Raw genomic sequence first — 20,894 nt, 5'->3', positions numbered from 1 at the left:
CAGTGAGGGCTGTTTTCGTGCGGTACATTTTGTCATGGCCAAAACTATTTGGATGAGTTAGCCAGCCATTCTGGCATCTGGGAGCGGAGTGGAGGAGGTTGTAGCCAGCTCTCTCATCATTCGCAAAGTTTAGCTTTCAGCCTTCAGACTAAACATTTGTACCTCTTCTTCTTCTAGACCAGTAAGTATCCATGAAAATTGTTGTAATATATAGTTACGAATTAGGCTATGTGGTTTAAAGCCACTTAAACGAGTCCATGGGGTAAACCAGCAGGGTTGTTTTGAAATCAGGAAACAGAAGACTTGCAGCAGTAATCTAAATGTTTATATTTAACCTGGTGTCCATAGAGACAACATAACTTTTACGTATGTGTAAGAGACGTGTTGTGGCCATATACTGATCAGTACATTTCTACTTGGAAACAGGTACTCAAGCGTGCTTGATACATTCATATATTCTGAGCTTCAAAGATATATGTACATGTATGTGGCCTGGTGTTTGAAGCTTAGTGGGTAAAACATTCTCCCTACCAAGTTGTATAATGTGAGCATTTTCTCTCCCCACAGAACGGATTCACGCCACTGTACATGGCTGCACAGGAGAACCACGATGAAGTTGTCCAGTACCTGCTCGATCATGGAGCCAATCAGAGCACAGCCACAGAGGTAGGTTCTCGCAACTTGTTTTGGTTATGAGGATGAATGGATGTACCCCTAATAAGAGTTTTCCAAATGGCAGAAAAAGGTGAAGCCAACTCACGATGTGGAAATGATAGTGTTCAAAAAGATATGCATGACCATTATTCTGTTATAAATGAATATAGATGTTCATGTGTACTTGATCCCATGATAGGTGCTATTGTTTTTCATTAGGAATGTTTAAGAAGACATCAAATTTTATTGTATGGTCATCAACCCAACAGTCACTGGTGCAATGACATATTTTAATGTCTTATGCTTAAAACCTATCACCATGACTGTGTTCAAATAAAAGATTGAACACTTCTGTGCTGCTCGAATGCTCTGACATAAATTTTAGTATAGCTGCTGACAATTATTTCAGCAGTACTACTAGCCATTTACAAGCCCCTATGAATAATGGATTAAAGCATGTAGTGCCATTGTTGAAATGGGCTTCAACTAGTTTGCCAAATTGGGTCACAGCCAAGGGCATGTTTGCTTTTAATATCACAAAAGTCTCTCTGGGAATGAAATGTACATTTCTGTATGATTCATCAGCGGAGGATTTTAGAACATTTCTATTTTCATTGTAGACAATTTTCATTTTATCCTTACCATGATGAAATACATGTACATATACCTAACTCTACCACCCAAAAATCAGAATAGCATGTTCATAACAAAAGATATCTAAACTAAAAATTATATGGCAATACCCTAGAAAACCACCAGGGGGCCTATAATCGTACTTGACCTTTGTTGTCCCAATTCCTACCAACCTACCAATTGGATTCATCCACAGCTTCTGGAGTGATGCTACTAACAAACACACAAGCCCATAGAGTCATAGACACACAAACACGGACAAACAGAAAATATTATCTTCGTGGCATCCAGCTTTATTATACATGTAGTTCCAGAGTCTCCTCTGTCCTCTCCGAATACTTTTGCAGCATAGCAGAGAGGACAAAAGAGACTTGGGAGCTATAATACAGCTGGATACCAGGTTATTAAATGGCTGCATCTATAAAGGTCAAAGAAGTACAAATACTCTAATGTATGGAAAAAGATATTTTAAACTCTCAGTGTGTCCAGCCAGGGTTTGCTGAAGAAAAGTTTAAGACAATTATTAATTTTGGAGTCATTTCAGACTTCAAGGCCTTGTTGCAACATGTCCAGCATGCAGAGGCTACTTCAGCACATAGAACGCATCAAGGTTACCTTTACTTAATGGCCTGAAAGTTGACCTATTGGTTGCAAAGGTCATCATGGTTCACCAATGCCTGACTAATAGATTCATGTCAGAAAAGGTTAACGACCTCAGAAGCCACCAATACGTGACCAAGTTCCCCCAAATAGTTCTTGTCCTACATTGGTATTTTAGTAAACTTGACAGGGGAAATCTTCTTTGTATAAACCAGATTGGTCTCTAGAGCTCTCTTACTTGGCAGTACCTTTTATCTTTATTTCCTGAATTTGTGCTATGTTGATTCTAGTTAACTAACAAACACAAAATACAATACAAAATGTGCACATTGCTGTTGCTGAGCCATGTTTACGAGGTAAACTGACTTTATCAGCCAATCAAATTATCTGCATCTTAATTAACAATGTGATAATCAAAAATCATTCCAGAGCCAGGGGTTAAATGGTTGTCCAGTATATCAAAGGGATTGTTGTATGGCTGCATAAATGCTGAGCTAGCAATATCAAATTGCTGGAGACAAATTCCATGCCAAAAGTCACCACAGAATTTCTTATTCTTACAAAGTAGAATTTTTTCAAAAATGCTAAAGCACAAAATTTATAGTGATCGTTTTGCCAGCTTCTAAAATTCTGCCAAACACATTGCACAGTGGTGTGGGTAGATGACATTTCTGCCATCACCAGATATTGTAAATGGACACCTAGAAGTTTGGCATTAGCGCTTAGGGCTGATTTTTGCAGCTGCTCCCTTGTCCTATAGTAACACCAAATATGGCAGGCTTGTCTGGCTGCGGTGACAAGCGCCACATTCAGAATGCTTTCTACAGAATGATGTCAGAATGTCTGGAAAACTGGGCAGTAATTACATTATACTGTAACTGCTGGGCATTAAATGGTGCTATGAGTGTTAGAATTGATCTGCTGTATAGAAATTTGCAATGTAAGAAATTGTAGAGAGAACATATTCGTACTTACAATTGTACGTGAAAGTAAAAAAGACATATAGAGAATGGTTTATTCATTGCCAGCTCGAAGACGATATAACTACAATTTGACCTGTAAGCACAGCAGGATGTGATACAGCACTGAATGACTCCATGCATGTACATGTAGGTGTAAGACAAGTATGTTCTGTGACAGAGAGAAGCCAGGAGTGACCCAAATATCCCATTTTGGTGTCTCCCACATATTTCTCCCCACATCATATAGAGCCTGATCTAACCTTATAACCCAATGATGACTCCAAATTCCTTTTGACACAGGAGGAAATATTGTAACCTTAGAAGTCTAATACTAGTAATAGCAGTGGATCATAAAATTCACACCATATGTTTCTGTTTGAATAATTCATAGGTAGAGCGATCTGCCAGTGCTCTGTCACTAAAGTTTGCTTGCATGAAATCACTGAGGTCATGAAGTTCATTTGATGGAAACAAGAAGTGCCCAGCAATGGCTGGAGGCCTCCCCCATGTTGTGACCTTTTGACAACTTTTAGAACAGGTTCTGACCTGATGGAAAACTCTTGGTGGTCTGGTTCTGAATGACATCATCCCTTTTACTGCAGCAAGTACTGAACACACAAAGATCTAGTAACTAACGGTACCCGGTTGGTTGGCTCAAGTACTGTTTTTTTTTAAGAAGCAAAAACTGAACCATGACCAGGGTTGTCTCCAGCTTGTAGTCCATGTGTCTGTGTGCTCTGGGAAGGGACAGGTCCTGGAGACACTGACCCAAATGTGCTTGATGTACCTTCAACAGTACACTTAGCAGATCTGACCTATTGACCTTGCCATGGTGCTGATATGCCTTTACTTCAACAGAAGTTTGAACTGGACACTTTTTTCGTTAAACAGCTCAATATCATTAAGTAAAACAAACTCTTATAAATATAATATTGATAATATCCCAAATCCTGCAAAATAAGTGGAAACAAATCAAGTTTGTGGATAAGGAAAGTCTGTGCTCAAAACTCACTAATACTGGCAATCATCTTCCTTCATTTCATCTTCTTCATCTTGGACTATGGTTTGGTAGGGACAGCTAATCCTTGCCCAGACTGATGCCTGATCTATTTGACTAAGACTCTTGTTCAGTAGCCAGTGTTTATTGAAGTTTTCTTGATCTTTTCTTGCAGGATGGATTCACACCCCTGGCTGTAGCCCTCCAACAAGGTCACGACAAGGTGGTGGCCGTACTTCTGGAGAATGACACAAAGGGACGTGTCCGACTCCCCGCCTTGCACATCGCTGCGAGGAAAGATGACGTCAAAGCTGCAGCACTTCTGCTCCAAAATGACCACAACGCAGATGTCACTTCCAAGGTGAGCTTTTCTTGTAACAGCTTCTAAAAACCTCTTTTTTTTAAAGTCCTTATTTCTGCTTGCTTGTTTGCTGTTCAAGAAAGCTCATTTGCAAAATCATGTCCATGCTCCAAGATGCAAATCCCTTTAGACAATATACAAACTCCAATCCTTTCAGTGTAAGCTCCTGTCACTTTTTCTTGTCCTAAAGTCAGTGAATTTGATTAGATTATTAAATAAGAAACACAGGATATTAGAGCTGCCTCAACTTTGAAGTTAATAAGTTTTGCTCTGTGTGGGAACTTTTTAGCCATGACCTTTTCAGCCATTGATGTTTAGGCTGCCCAAGAAAAATCCAATTTTCCGTTCCAAGTCATTCCTGACAAGTTTTTCTGCATCCAATCACAACATGCTGAAGTAGATAATTGATTCTTCAGCTGTGTAACTTCAAGTTCATTTCCTATTTAACCTTCGTGAGTTCACTCCAAGATAGAATGATAAATTACAGTGGAGAAAATTGATATATCACTTTCAACTGTAGTTTGTATATTATCATTGTAAGTCGAAAGTCTACACACAAATTGATATGATATTATCTTTCAATTTGATCAGAAAATGTATATGCTGATGACCTTGAGGTTGGATTAAGTGTGACAAATCAGCTGGAGAGTGAAGTTCAGTCAAGGTGACATGTTGAGCTGGTTCAATTCAGGATTTCCCTCTTTAGTATTCCCGTCACTCCTTCTGGGTTAAAAATATACAGAAACTTTCATTAAGGACCCACAGCAGAGAACGTGAAGTGGAAGTACAAATTCCAGATAAAACCTTTCCCTGATGCCATGAGAGAATGGCTCTACAAGGCCTGGCTCCATCCCAAAAATATTCCTAAGCCTGCAGAAGATGTGATTTTGCAAATGGTCTGGTGGGCAAGACCAATTGAATTCCTTGGAGCATGGACGTCATATGGTACTTTTTAAAATTACCTAAGTAGGATTACATGTAACTGCCAGTCTTCTAACTTCACAGCCTATTTCATACATGAACTAAGTCATACTCTACTAGTAGGTGCATGGGAGTGGTTTTAGTGAAACTTAAATTGAACTTACAAAGCATGTCTTTCAATATGTACCATTGGACTAATTACACCCTTAAGACAGTGCTAAATTTGGTACAACACATGAAGTTAGTGCACAGATATGCATGCATGCAATTTGCCTGACCTGTAGAGACAAATGCAAATACAGTGTGTAGCTCAACTATCTCTCTCAGCTACTAGCTTGTTCATGCTCAGTAGCTAACAATTGGTCTTGCCATTGCTGCTTTTGTATGCACTTTCTTCACAAACCACTGCTCTTCTAACTCAAAACACCTTTCTAATATGGTAAAGGAAACTAGCTGTACACTGTATTTCTTGGCCCTTTTTCTTACTTTGCTGCTTGCAATTGCTACCATAGAGAAATGATACCAGTTCTTCCAATTATGATCTGGATACTTTCTGCTTTGGCCAAGGCTTTGCTACTTAACTTTGAAAATCAAGCAAAAGATTCAGGGTTCTCCTTGAAAGTGTATGTGTGATCTGAGAAGAGCATTGGTTGTGCATGGCTGTACAAAGTAGTGTGTAGTGATGTATGTTGATGTGTTCTCTCCCCATGCAAAGTGGGCTGTCAATGCTGCAACTGAGGTGAATAACACGTTCCTGTGTCGTTGGTGTTCGTGCTTTGTGTCTACTTGTCTTTAAACCCTGACATCCTTGTCATTCCAAGAGATGGCTTTACAAAGAAAGCAGTTATATGATTTGATATCATGTCAAGCTTTTGTCTTTTAACTTGCCAATATAATTATGCCAGATGGCATAATAGGGCTGTCTCCAGTTTAAATGTTTTGGTCTCACACATTGTTTGGGAGCATATGCTGTTCATTTTTGTTGTTGTAAAATCTGTCATTTTATGCTTAAGAAAATACATAAATTTTCATCAATGTCATATCATGATGTTCAGATTTTTGAATGGATGGAGTGAAATTTTTGTCCATTGCAACAGCTTCAACAAACAAATTTTCATCACTGGACAAGACAGGTCATGGAGATTTTCCCGTGTCTCGAACATTAAAAGATTCTGAAGTTGATTTTCATGAAGCCATAGCTCACACTGACCTATATATGCATTGAATTTGCATCTACAGCCATAAAGCTTCATCCATCTCTCCCTTTGTGGCAGTATTCAGGTTGGCTGTCCATTTTCCCAGTGCCACTTTACATTCTAGGACAAATTGGTTAACTATATGTGTAGGACTGTAGAGTTAGGCAACTCTTCAGAGTCTCTTGGAATGGCAATGATGTGCCCAACTTTGTTGGTACTGTTAGCCCTGTGCATGTGTTTAGTGTGTAACTAATATGAACTTTGGCAATTGCTGTGAGTGTGAAACATCATCATACATAACCCTCTGTGTCATCACAAATGTTAGTGTCTCTTGTACCGCTGTCTCTTTCTTTTTACTAATTGATTAGTCTTTCATTGGATATTTTTATTACTGGACCCTAAGTTGTTTGAAGCTGACCAGTACTCTAAATCTACCTCCCATTTGTTGAGGTTTTCTTCTTTCTTTGACAACTTGAAACATTTGTATGTTTGTTGGATGATTTTATTACACCCGTATATTCATTTTGTTGCTCTAACCAATCAACATGTCTTCATTGGTATACCTTCTTGGTATGATGCAATAAGATAACATGATGTTTCCTGTACATGTGATACACATAACTGTCCTTTCTGTCTTTTCGTATTGTAAAAGAGGAATAAAATTGCTATTATGAAGCAAATGGAACATCATTTTTTGTCATCTACTCCATACATACATGTACATTATATCATTTAACATTTAATGTCGCGTTTCCAAGTATGTGTTTTGAACTCAATGAGAAACTGAAGACTTGTGCCCATGTAACGATTGGTTGTGTGTTGAACGCAGAGTGGCTTCACGCCCCTCCACATCGCTGCACACTACGGTCACACCAATGTCGGCACTCTCCTGCTCAACAGAGGAGCAAACGTCAACTTTGCAGCCAGAGTGAGTTAAACTGCTCATATTTTCCCATTTTATTCACATATATCTACTGAGGATTGAACAAAAAAAACAGTGCTATGAGAAGCACTGTCCTCATAACATGTATAAATTCAAACATAAAACAGTGATATTGGGTAAAAGCACTGTTCAAATTATTTACTGTGTGTTTCTACTTAATGACAGTTTGTGTAATAGTATAGCTAATTAGAATGTATCATCAATATAAATGTTCAACTTCAACTTAATTGATAGAATATTTATATTGATAATCAAGTTAATATTTCTTGTTATCAAACTATATACTGGAAATGAAGAATTTAAAGGCTACTGAGTCAAACCTGTTCAAATGTTTGGATTGTTTTCCCCCATACAGAATGGCATCACACCACTGCATGTGGCAGCAAAATGGGGCCGTGTCAACATGGTCACCCTTCTGATGGACAGAGGAGGGGCTATCGACAGTAAGACAAGGGTAAGTGGTGTCTCCTTGAGGATAAAAAGAAAACTAGTAGGGTTCCTAAAGTTGCATGTGTCTTGTGAATGCCCAAAAATGGAAAGTATTGCTTGAACTTTGTTTTCAGGACAGAAAAGTTAGTACCAAGCTGGAGTATCTTGAAGATGTTTTTTTATAGTTTTGAAAAATCAGAAAGATATGTGAACACTAGATTAAAGGGTAGACTGGTAACAATATATGTGTAAGGTTGAAATGCGTTATCTGGTGGCAGTGGCAAGATTATGCCTTTTCTCTGTGTTGGGTAGGTGAGAACAGAATGTGATACAGAATACACAGCACATGAACCATTCTTGTGATACAAGTAGAAATTTTATAAAATACTGATGGGTCCCAGCATCAAACTTTATCACAGCCCATGTATGACATGACTGGTGTTTGGTGTTTCCTCCCAGGATGGCCTAACGCCCCTACACTGTGCTGCCCGTAGCGGCCATGATCAGGTCGTTGACCTGCTGTTGGAGAGAGGAGCCCCCATCCTCGCCAAGACTAAGGTATGTCACTTCCTCTTACTTCAAACAAGATGGTCTAGTTGTTAGGGTTGTCAACTCAAAATGGGGTGGGAGTTCAAATCTTTTTGATTAGAGGTGGTCATATCAATAGGTTTGACTGTGATTGTGTCTTGAATAATCTGCTCGTCTTATTCTTAGTTTCATCCCTGATGTTTGTGTGTTTTCCCCAGAACGGCCTGGCTCCCCTGCACATGGCTGCCCAAGGAGACCATGTGGACAGTGCTCGTATTCTCCTGTACCACAAGGCACCCGTGGATGAAGTCACTGTGGTCAGTACAAACAGCCTTCAGTTCAATTCTATTGTTAGATAAGCGCATAGAAGTAATATGGTTCAATGTACCACTGAATTGCATTGATTTTTTTTACAAAACGCTTTATACATAGCTACATATAAACTCTTGTTACAAGTCATGGTAAACATATAAGGTGGTGTCCTCTCCAGAGGCATGATGTTTAGCTAGTAGTGCAATGTGGCAGACTTATCACATTTGTCCAGAGCTAACTGTTACCCTACTGAACCTTGTGTTGTCTTTGTCTCATGGCATACAGGACTACCTGACTGCTCTCCATGTGGCTGCCCACTGCGGACATGTCCGGGTGGCTAAGCTGCTCCTGGACAGGAAGGCAAACCCCGATGCACGGGCTCTGGTAAGGATAACAAGATGTCTGCAGCCTTCTGTAATGGTGTAGTACCATGGTGTGTAATCTTAGCTATATGATATATTGAAAGATGATGTAACACCAATATATCTAAATAAAGTCATCATGTTCAAGAAGGAATTGTCTTGGCAGAACTCTTTCCTTTGATGTGAGCTCTTTGTAACAAAAGCAGATCAATAAGATGTCTTTTTATGTATCACCCCCCTACACATTGCATGTAAGAAGAACAGGATCAAAGTGGTTGAACTGCTGCTCAAACATGGCGCCTCCATCCATGCTGTCACTGAGGTAAGAGTTATTACATGTACCTTCATCAAAAGATTTTGTTTTGGGTATTATGTGTTTGTGAGTCTGTGAACTGAATCGAGAAGGCCTAAATGGATTGTCTTGTTATTTGGCATTTGGGTCAGTCTTCATGAGACCTTGAAATGATTAAATTTTGACTTGTTAGAGCACTACATAAAAACTGGTAGATAGCTCTTTTTTTATGTTCAAACAGTAATGAGGAATTTATCCAGTTGTTAGATTTTTTTCCTTGCCTACTATTGGAAATAAGGGATATAATCTGTAATGCTTTCAATTGATATGTTTCCTGTGAGGAAAGATTCTTTCATTGTGCGCTTTGTGACTCTGTTCCTGGTGCTGAATTGTGTTCAAAGAGAAATGTATGTTGGATGTGTGGGTGTCTACCAGATGAAAGTTCCTCCTGTCCTTGGTACTGAACTGTATTTGGCTGTCACTGATGAATTTTTTGGGGTTTTTTGGTGTTTATTCAAAATTGAGAGTATGTACCCTGCAATATTCTTTATAAGTCTTTCTACATACCTAGGTAACCAGCTTTTTTGCTGGGGGACCATTTGTATATCAAGTTGATCTATGTTTCAAAGACTGTAACCTCTGTAATGCTATTATGAAGGTGTGGAGGCTGTGTTGACGGATGTTGTTTTGTCCCCAGTCTGGTCTGACCCCCATCCATGTTGCTGCCTTCATGGGACACATGAACATCGTCCTCCTTCTGCTGCAGAATGGAGCCTCTCCCGACGCCACCAACGTGGTCAGTATCTTACTTAACTCTTTACTACAGGAGTAGCAGCTTGTTGTAAGCTTGTCTGTTATGGTAATTACTGTCCTGTAGACCGTCATCTCCATTTTGATAAAAGTTGGCATGCTCCGTCATTGGAGCTGTACTGGCAAACTCTAATCTGTGGTGTTTCATTGCATAGTTGATTTGGGGTTTAGACTTTTTGACTCGTGCTCGAATCCTAACAGATACACTTTCTTACTTTCCATAATTTATGTCATTCATCAAAGTACTGTCATATATCTAGAAAACGTGATGTTGCTATACCTACATTTTTTCTTTTTGTCTCCCCAAAAGTTAAGAAGCACTCTGATATGGCAAAGACTGTTCAGAAAGGCATCAACCATTTACAAGATGGAAAACTGCATCTGTCCTTGGTGCTGAACCTTGTTGTAGTGTCCCTAAAAAAGAGCAAAGCTTTCTGGATGTCAGTAGTTAGAGCTCTGGCCCTGTTACTGTTTTGTCAGTGAATGTATTAGATGTCAAAATTATTTGGATGTTACATATAATGTATATGCACTTAAAGTGTAACAAATAGATTTAAAGTATTCATCTTTGTACAGAACATTGACACTTTTCATTTGCTGTGCCATAAGATATGTTTTGCTTGATCCATTTGTACCATTTGAATCTTCAATGATGTCAAAAGTTGTCATTTATGTATGAGACATGTATGTATGTATTTTTGACTGCTTGTTGTTTCCAGCGCGGGGAGACCCCTCTGCACTTGGCAGCACGTGCCAACCAGACCGAGATCATCCGCATCTTGCTGAGGAACGGAGCCCAAGTAGACGCAAGGGCACGGGTAAGGCAGGGTTGTGTCTGTCTCTGTAGATTATATACACATGTATTTACAAGTATGTGAGTTGAAAAGAAACATGAGAATCTACAGCAAAATGTTGAGGTGTTTTCTCTAGAACTTTCGTAGAGTGGAACTTGTTGCCTGTAGGAGTATCTTAATTAGATAGGCAGTTTAAGCAATGCTCAAAGATCAATGTGCAAAGGTCAGGTGTGCTGCTGCCGCACACCATGCCTGAAAAGCTGGCGTGTTAAGCTGAAGGGATTATACATGCTATACATTTAATATGAGTCAACAGGAAACTTTCACTTGACATTGCACTGAAGATGTGTGTTTAACGTTGTACATGCCTCCATTGCCCCCAGGAGGACCAGACTCCTCTGCACATCGCAGCCAGACTCGGCAACGTCGAGAATGTCATCCTGCTGCTTCAGCACGGCGCCTCGCCTGATGCAACCACCAAGGACCTGTACACTGCGTTGCACATTGCCGCCAAGGAGGGTCACGAGGACGTGGCTTCAGTACTGCTGGAGCACGGCGCCTCGCTGTCCATGACCACCAAGGTTTGTAACATGAGCTCTTAAGGAGTTAGCCTTGTAGTTACTGCATCTGCTAGGTTAAACACATCCTTCACTTTGAAAAAGAATGTGTACCACCCCCAGGTATGGCCAGTTAAAACATGCAGGAGTGCATTTAATATGCTGTGTTTCTTTGACTTTATTCAATTTGCGACAAGAACATTACATTGTGGACACTAAGCTTACTGCAGAGAAATATGGATTTGTTTAGTGTATCACCAGTTTATTGCGATACCCTTTACCCCTTTACATAAGATGAAGGTCATCTTCCAGGGTTCAGAAACAAAATGATACAAACAGTTGAAAATTTAAAATCGTGTAGCAGTTACAATCTTGATTATTCTGTTAGTGAACTCTTTGACATTGAATGAAATTGGATACAGTCTTTTCCAATATGGAGATTCATATTCCTCGGTTCCTCCATTCTCGCCCCACAGAAAGGGTTCACTCCCCTCCACGTGGCTGCCAAGTACGGCACCCTGGAGGTGGCGTCCCTCCTGCTGCGCAGATACGCCTCCCCTGACGCAGCCGGCAAGGTAAGGTCAACTTTATTTTCTTCTCATCTGTAGATTGTGATTTGTCAATCATTGTTACCTTATGAAATGGAGGTTTGTTTGTCACTGGTCCTGTCTGTCCACACTTTCAGTATGCTACTTGAATGCTAGGCATGTACATGTCTGGGAAACTAACATGTCATACAGATTTAGTTGGGGGTTTAAGGTGACAGAAAAGTCCCAGATATGTGCCAGGAAATGAAATTGACCAAAATGAAGGGTTTTCTCCAGGTGCCTCATGCATGTGTTTTATCAATATATACTTAAGAGACATAGCTCAGAGGTAGTTAAAGATCAATCTAAGAAGGAAAAAAATCGGAATTAAAAGAGGCCTGGGAATTCTTCATTTATTACATCCTTAACTTTAATATCTAGTACTCTGTGCTGCTATGCTGGAACACTTGGGTGCAAGCTTTTTTTTATGAGGCACAATGTTGTGCTCAGAGTGCAGTGAAGTGTATTATGCCTTGTATGAAGGTCATTGATTGGTGACCTTTTTGTATGGTGTAGAGTGTTGACATTATGGATATTTTTGGTTGACTTTTCTCTTTATACCAATGTTTCAGAATGGCCTGACCCCCCTACATGTGGCAGCCCACTATGACAATGTGAACGTAGCGCTTCTGCTCTTGGACCAGGGAGCATCACCCCACGCAACTGCTAAGGTAAGGTCCTTCGTTGTGTTTTTATCCGTGGGTAACAAGCTTAAGGTTCTTAACACAGGACCGTTTCTTGCCTGCTTGTCACCAGGGCAATATTGACTGCTTGTATTTATTTTGAGACCATAGTGTTAGCAGAGACACCTAGCTGCATTGCAAAATGTATAACCAGTCAGTATTGCCCTTAGGACTGTTACCACTTATCCTGTTTTACAAAGCACACTTCCTGTAATTCACCACAAGTGGAATTCTGCAAAAAGTATTCTTTGATGATCTATTGGAATATAACAATTATTGGAAAATAACACTTAATTCTGGAGTTTAGGGCTCCTTTGGGAGCAGCATAAATGCCTAAAAAAGTTGGCTGTCTTATAGGATGTGTGAATCCCACTTATGCTCCTGTATGTGTTCTGTACAGAATGGCTATACCCCGCTTCACATTGCTGCCAAGAAGAACCAGATGGAAATAGCTACAACCCTACTGGAGTATGGTGCAGAGGCAAACGCCACCACCAAACAGGTAACGTATGCAGGAGCTTCCTTAGCAGTCAGTGAAAAGTTTGGTCTTTTCTCTGTATTGGGTGGTGATATGCTAGTGAAAAAGTATACAACTAGTCTAGGAAACCAATGATGTTACTGACAGCATGTGATCACATATGTTGCCATTTTACGCATAAAAACTCATTATTCTCATTGGAAAGTGCATCCTAGATACCATCTGATAGTTAAGACAATTCCGTTGTAACTTGTTGCTTTAGCATAATTTCCAAAACAGTGTGTAACGTTATTTAGTCATAGAGCATTTAAGAAATTTCTGCTCTGTAAATGTTGTGATTTAATGAAGAGAGTTACATTTACATGTACATGTATGGGTATGGGTATTGTTGTAGCAAAGAAGAGTGAAGATTGTTTTGAATTTGAGAGTAGTTATCTTATATACCACATTACAGATGTGCTTGTAGTTAGGCTAGTTTTACTGAAGGTCTTATTCAAACTGCTATGTTCTTACCCCCACTTTTTTGCCCAGTACAACAGTAGTACATGTGATTCATTATTTATAGTTTACATAGTATCCCTTGCTCATGACTTCCTTTGTGGAATACTTTGTTTGGATACTTTTGCTTCCATTTTATAGATTTTTTTTCATTATGAGTTTTATGATTGACTCTCTATTGATTTGATCGACTTACCATATTTTGTTACTGAATACCTTTCTTATTATCAACTCTCTTTCCCTACTCTTCTATACCCCAAGTGTCATCAGCAGTTGAAGGCTCGCCTGGTTTATCCCAGCTCCAGAGTTGAACTAACTTGCTTCACACTTTTGTTTGTGTAATTTACTCCATCCCCAACAGGGAATCAGCCCACTCCATCTGGCCTCAGAAGAGGGCCACACAGACATGGTGTCCTTACTCCTCAACCACAATGCTAAGACAAGCATTTGTGCCAAGGTATTGTTGAAAACAAGACTGTGTGTTTACAACCCCCTCCCATCCCCGCCCTCAGCGTGATTTTATTTCTCTTTCTCTCTCTTTCTTTGATCTGTGTGCGGTTGTGCAGGGCATTGCCCCCATCCACCTAGCCTCACAAGAAGGACACACAGAAATGGTCAACCTCCTACTAGACCGTGGTGCAAAGGCTGATATTACTGCCAAGGTACAAACTGTCACCGTCACAGTTTAGCAGTCAAACCTCCATCTTGTAAAATGTAAAAACTTCTGCCAAACAAAAAGCAAGCATGCTATATGCATGACCAAGTATGGTACTCCAACTTAACATCTTCAAAAGACAAAAAAAACACCTGTCACTCATTTGAATAGTCTAATAACTCAACCTGCTCATTTGAAAGAAATTACTAATCCAACATTATTATGGTGATGCACGCATGCATGGCAATTTCTATTAGCCTTAAAATTAATACTGCAACAGATGACAACTGATATGTTTCCAAAGCCGTGTTCTTCATTTCTAATTGATTTATCGGTTTGCTGTTCTTTTGTGCATAATCATTGTCATTATTGTGCGTGTATTTTGTCTCAGAAAATGTGATTGGGAATGTCTTGGTGTCTACCTGTGTACACGCATGCCATCTGTCTGTGTAATGGTGTGGCCACAACAGTGTAACCTGTGTCTGTCATGCATGTACCTGCTAATTGAGAAAGTAATCAAACAGTCTGCAAGAAGCATGCAACTTGACAACTTTCTTAACATCAAGATTAACTTTCTCCTGTTGTGTTTAACATATTGAGCTGTTGTTAATGATTGTATAACTTTTCTGCGTCAAACCGTATTGTCCTGTTCCAAATATAAATTTGGTCTTTTTTTGAAAACATCTTTGTAATCTTGAAATCAATTACCTACTGCGTGCTCTTGGTGGGACAAATTAAGCAACAAATTATGACATTATAGATAGGAGCCCTAGCCATAGTCGCTAATGAGGGAGTCCTTTCAATAATGTCACAACCTGTTGCTGATTTATCCTAGCAAAGAGCACACAGTAGTAGACATTTGATTTGAACATTACATACTATGTTTTCAGAAAAGACCAATTTTTATGTGAATGACAGAGAAAATTGCTAACTCTGACCTAAGACTTTTCAATGAATGTTGTACTTGGTTAGATGTATGTATCTTTGACACATGACCCTGTATAATTTCAGAACGGACTGACTCCCCTTCACCTGGCAGCACAAGAAGACCAGGTCCCAGTGGCCTCCATCCTGGTTAAGAACGGAGCTGAGATCAATGCTCCAACCAAGGTACATAAAGTCATTGTTGTGCAGCCTTGTTTTAAGACAGGTGGAATAACCTGGTGGGTAAAATGTTTGCCTTGCATGAAGTAGGTTTTGAGTTCATTCCCTGGCAGAGTCATACCAAAGACTTTCCAAATGGTACTGTACATACTATATATTACGTACTTTCTCTGCTTTTGGTAAAGAGTAAGGGACTTAAACACACACTAGCAGAGGACTAGCCATGTATGATGTGAAACTGCCTAAAGCACCACTTGTCTATGCTTTATGTATAAACAGTGTAACAGCAGCAAACTGCCAAGAATGAAAATGTAATGCAGTTGATTGATAGGTTGTCTTTAACATGTATATGTGTAAAATCCAAAATTATAGTAAAAGTTAATCAGGTTTATAAGTTTACTCTCACAGGTAACTAAGCCGTTCAATCTTGTTCTTCTTCAGGCTGGCTACACTCCCCTCCACGTTGCCTGTCACTATGGCAACGCCAAGATGGTTGAATTCCTGCTGCAAAATGGGGCTGGAGTCAATACCAAGACCAAGGTCAGCATACATTTTTCCTTCCATTGCTGATATGCACAGCAGCATAGAGACTATCTTAATTTTTTTTTTTCAAAGGTAAACAGATGAATCTATGATAAATCTGAGGGGTTGTTGTGAACCTGGCCATGTGTTACAGTCATTGCAACTAGCCAAAGTTACACATGTATCTTGTAAGGAACTGTCCAGGGCTGAAGAAAGAAGGATAGGCAAAGGCAAAGATGGGCAGAAAATAGCAGAGAATGAATTGGCATGATGATAAGTGTAAAAAGTGGGTGGGAAAAATTGGTTGTCAGATCCACTGTGGTGCCCCAATGGTCAAATGTTAGAGTAGGGCATGAACGAGATGAGAACTACAACTGTAAGACTTACTCTCTGTGATTTGTGTTTTCCCTATCTAGAATGGCTTTACGCCCCTCCACCAAGCAGCGCAGCAGGGTCACAACCAGATTGTCCAGATGTTGTTGGCATATGGGGCCAACCCCAACGAACCAACCAACGTAAGTCAAAGTTGCACTTCTGCCTGTATTAGTGTAAAGAAACTTAAACCAAAGTTTACATTGATATTGTTGCACCAAACCTGAGATATGCACCAACAGTGTTAAGTTTGTACATCAGATTAAAAAACATTGAAAGTAGCAGCACCTTGGTAAAAATCATCTACCATGAGAACAAATACATTTGTATAAGACACTTCTTATAATTACACTTCCTAGATATTACAAATGTAGACTTATACCCTGTTGAACCAGGTGAACCAACTGGCAGATGGTGGATTTTGCACAGCTACATGTATGACTATGATTTGATTCATCACAACGACTTATCCACATACCACAGTGCAACTGCACCACCATGCAGTTAAGACAAAAATTGCAGTTTGATTTGCTGTATCTCCACTAAGAGTCAGAACTTCTCTTTTACCCTATCAGTGGTGTGATGTTACAAAGCATCTACAATGTAGGACCCATGATCATTTTTACATTGAGTGCATTAATTATCCAGTTTTATGATTGACTTTCTATTGATATGATCGACTTACTATATTATATCATCATGCATCCGGTTTTGCACCGGTTAGATAACATTTTTCCAGTATGACCTGTCATTCATGGCAGACATTAAAGCAGATCCTGACAGTCCAATGTCTCTTTCGATATGTTCCAATGAGCTCTAAGATATCATTTTCTATCCTCCCACACAGAATGGGAACACTCCTCTGGACATCTCCAAGCGACTGGGGTACATCTCAGTGGTGGACACCCTCACCGTTGTCACAGAAACAGTCACAAGGGAAAATGTAAGTAACATGGAATAGTATTGCACCAGATATGTTATTGCACATTCCTTAACTATACATTGACTTTGATGTTTGCGTGTTACAGTATTTGGCTCCACAAAAAATTGTAGTTTACTGTGCTCTGAAATGATATTGGTACTTTCCAAAAGCTTGATCTAGATAGATACACTTCATCTAAAGTACATTTTGTTTTTACATTTCATTTATCTATGTTTTGAATCTGAAGGTAGTTGATAGGGTTGATAATTTGCTTGTTGATAAGATATGATGGGTCTTTGTATCTAGTGATCAGCTTGTTGAAATATCCTTTCCTAATCAGCTGGTTACATGAATATCCCTCTTCTCTGATTGGCCACAGGTTGTGGAAGAGAAACAGAAGCTGAACGTCCCTGAGACAATGAATGAGAGCTTTATGTCAGATGCTTCTGACGAAGAGGGTAAGTTTGTAGTCAAGTCTTTTGTAGTATGCAATACAGTTATAAGATTGATAGCTGGGAAATTTTTGAAATCTTCCAACACCTTTGTGCTCATGTTCAAAGCTTTGACTGTGATAAACTGCAGACAAGTTATCCTATTCTCCATCTTGAGGATAATTACGGGAAATATTTATCACATACTTTCACATTCTTAATGATCAGTCACATCTTAAAACGTTTTAAGAATATCAGTGGAGAGATGAAGAGACAGAAGTTAGCAGGTGTTCCATAAGCTCACATTCATCACACCCACTCTCAGAAATCTCGTCCTATTCCCTGGTGTTTGGCTGACAGCTAACTTTCAGAGGAAGTAGAAAATAAGTACGTTGATGACGTCTTCTGTAAGATGAGGGAAACCCTTATCTGCAGGAAGCTCTGCTGGTCACCTCTCTTATCATCCTCACAGGCTTCCTCCCTGGGGTGTAAAGTAGTTTCACACTATCATTTAGTCCTCACAAAGTCTTTCAGGGAGGAGCTAGCAAGCTTGGGAGCTAAATCACAAGTACGTGAAGGCCTGGAGAATATTGCTGTTATTCAAAGGTTCAGAAGGCTCTTCAGGTCGTACTACATGTACCTATGTGGGGACCAATTTCTTGAGTGAAAAGGACAACTTTTGTAAATGGACAAGGTATGTAAGGGAGATAAGAAACTTGCGATCCTCTGGACAATGACTGCATCAATGACCGCGTCATGCCAACTGACTAAATATGTAATGTTATCTGAATTTTTCACTGAGGTGTATAGTGTTGCTGTATGTGTTGTATGTTGTTTATTCAACTGTTGCCCTTGCTAACAAAGGTCATTGAAATTGATGGAAATCCCTCTCTGGTGATTTTCAAGGAATCACACATTTTGTGTAACATTTAATCCCATAAACATGTCACAGTTTGAAATCAACAATATTTCAGAAATTTCCTCCCTCTTGTTTGCTCTCCGTAACTGTCTGTATGTGAGTTGTTGGCCTGTCCAGGACATGATATCCTTCAGTTGCATTCCACTCCCAGGGGGGTTCAAGGGGGAATTCAGAAGCACAAACAGTGCGGAGTCACCAGTGGCACGTTCTGGCAACAACAGTCCCCACCACAAGCTAAAGGTCTCGTTCCTCGGTGCTAAAGTTAGAACACCAGGACAGTCTGAGCATGTGCGGATGACGTGGGTCCTCAGTAAGTCCTGTGGTGCCATCCCCACACCACACCACACCCTAGCTTCCTCAACCAGGCTATCCTCCCCTGACTTAGTATGACCAACATGTATTCTGCCTTATAAGCCATTTAACCCCTATGCTGATACTGAAATATGAAGTTCGAGCTTTAGATGAAAAGATTGCAAATTGGCTTATGAAAGGATTGTGTGGAGCATTGAAGGCAAGCATTGAGAAGGAGGTGAGTACATGATGTACATCTCTTAGAGAGTCGGGAAAGTCACCCTGTACTTGGGCCCCAACAGTGTTCCTTGGATCTTCCATTTTTCATATTCATAGAAGTGATGAACAAGCCTGATGCATGAAGTACCAAATGTTATCAAGTCAACAACAAGAAATCTGAGAGGACAGTTGGATCTCAAATGCCCCACATTGTTGACCTTTGTTCTTTACGATAACTGGAGGTCGTAGAATACCAGCCTGGTATCCTGGACCACAGATGACATCTCAAGAGCAGCAATGTAATAAGTCCACAGATTAGAGCTGTCCTCAACTTTCAACTTCAATTTCCGTCTCATTCGTGTTTTTAAATGTTCGTTGTTAAATCTGCCATTTTCACTAAACTGATGACCCTTTGGAAAGATCATCTGTCATTCTTGTTGCATGTTTTGCACCTGGGCCCCATCTCATCTCATGTTGTCACGTCTTGTAAGAAGTTAGAAAAAGGTTGTTTTGCATTGACTATTTAAATAGGACAGGTGTTGCATTACATTTCATTAGATATGGCACACCATAGACAATAGCAGAAGCTGTCTTAATCACAAATGTTGATTAAGAAATGTTAGTGGAAATATTAAAAAGGTTTATTTTAGGCTTTGTGAAAAATGAAAAGTGTATATTTTAACATGAAATGTGTTTATTTTGATCGTATGAAAAAGTCACTAGTAGTATATTAATTTTAAGATGAAAAGTGTATATTTTTTCAATCTTTCCAACAAAATTTTATTGCAATTCAGTGTAGCATTTTTTCACGTAATGTTATTATTAGATCATTGCAAACACATTGAAAATTTAACATATTTTGTCCTTTGGCAACCAGGAAATCAATTGAACTCTCAGTGCCTTGATTGTGTTGTCCCTAGAATTTAATGTAGTAGATGTCACCAGCTCTCACACTACTTCTACATCACACTTTAATTTCTTCATCAAACAACTGTTCCTGATATTAGCTTTCTAAATATCTTTGCACAACCTCTCTAAGGCCCCAACCTCCACTAGTATCAAACAGTCTCTTTACGGCACAGTGTGCATTTTGTGAACTTAATCATGCTGGAAAACTACCAGAAACTGCCAGTCAACATGCAGTAACATTCAAAGAAATTGAGCTCATGTACCAGTATGTTGTCAAAAATGGATAAATTAGTCTAAAAATTGAGAGCTTTATTAGTGCTCTAGATGGCTTAGCTTGTATGGTCCTCTCACTAGCTTTTCATTTCAACCGGTACTTGATTGTCATTCATGAAGAGGACCAATGATACAGCATTTCCTTAATATGGATGACATTGATTTCTCCCAGGTCGGTAATACGTTACCCACCACACCACCTAAATGACAAGAAAGTGGTAACAGGTACCAAGTCATTTTAGATTAGGCGAGATTGGTAGGAAGATTTGGTATAAGATGTGATATGTCGCTGTAAGGCGTAGGCAGGAAGCGCCCAGTAAGAGGGATGACCCAACAACATAGCAAGATTATGATAATTGAAAGCCCAGGCAGGGCCGCTACATGTACCTCTAGACTGATTTCACGTCACACCAAAACACCTGCGCACAACCCTGTCCTGGGCCTGTAAGTATTGGACATCCTTCACACATTTTAGCACTTTGTACCTTGGGAAATTCGTATGCAATTCAGATCAGGGGAGAGGGAAAAATTGTAGGGTCAAAATGGAGATAAATCTTTACAGCCTTAATGATTATCACCAATCAAAGATATTTCGAGTAATCTGTCCTTACAATTTTTATACTGTTTCTTCATGTGAAGCATTGCTTGTGCTATATTTGTGACCAATTGATTGATACTTT

The 20,894-nt window shown here is 39.6% G+C and overlaps 1 protein-coding gene across 14 annotated transcripts in view; it reads left to right on the top strand.

Annotated features, from left to right (window-relative positions):
• The window catches only part of LOC118410758 (titin homolog), a 108,885-nt gene that overhangs the window by 33,324 nt on the left and 54,667 nt on the right, over positions 1–20,894 (top strand). For 12 of the 14 annotated variants that reach the window (XM_035812548.1, XM_035812547.1, XM_035812539.1 and 9 more), the window contains exons 1-13: positions 9,132–9,220; positions 9,888–9,986; positions 10,720–10,818; positions 11,178–11,375; positions 11,828–11,926; positions 12,511–12,609; positions 13,022–13,123; positions 14,164–14,259; positions 15,264–15,362; positions 15,798–15,896; positions 16,295–16,393; positions 17,098–17,193; positions 17,552–17,630. In XM_035812548.1, the coding sequence (XP_035668441.1) occupies positions 9,921–9,986; positions 10,720–10,818; positions 11,178–11,375; positions 11,828–11,926; positions 12,511–12,609; positions 13,022–13,123; positions 14,164–14,259; positions 15,264–15,362; positions 15,798–15,896; positions 16,295–16,393; positions 17,098–17,193; positions 17,552–17,630 (1,231 nt within the window). In that variant the 5' untranslated portion in view covers positions 9,132–9,220; positions 9,888–9,920. Of the gene's footprint in view, positions 1–567; positions 667–4,021; positions 4,208–5,843; positions 5,868–7,153; positions 7,253–7,622; positions 7,722–8,155; positions 8,255–8,442; positions 8,542–8,821; positions 8,921–9,131; positions 9,221–9,887; positions 9,987–10,719; positions 10,819–11,177; positions 11,376–11,827; positions 11,927–12,510; positions 12,610–13,021; positions 13,124–14,163; positions 14,260–15,263; positions 15,363–15,797; positions 15,897–16,294; positions 16,394–17,097; positions 17,194–17,551; positions 17,631–18,860; positions 19,052–20,894 lie in introns of those variants that run through there. The other 2 variants (XM_035812549.1, XM_035812545.1) reach the window with 2 other exon arrangements.

Source organism: Branchiostoma floridae, chromosome 3 (genome assembly GCF_000003815.2).
Source record: "Branchiostoma floridae strain S238N-H82 chromosome 3, Bfl_VNyyK, whole genome shotgun sequence".
In the NCBI taxonomy this organism is placed as follows: Eukaryota; Metazoa; Chordata; class Leptocardii; order Amphioxiformes; family Branchiostomatidae; genus Branchiostoma; species Branchiostoma floridae.
The sequence above is the reverse complement of the archived record's forward strand: the minus strand, read 5'-3'. Positions and strand labels throughout refer to the sequence as shown.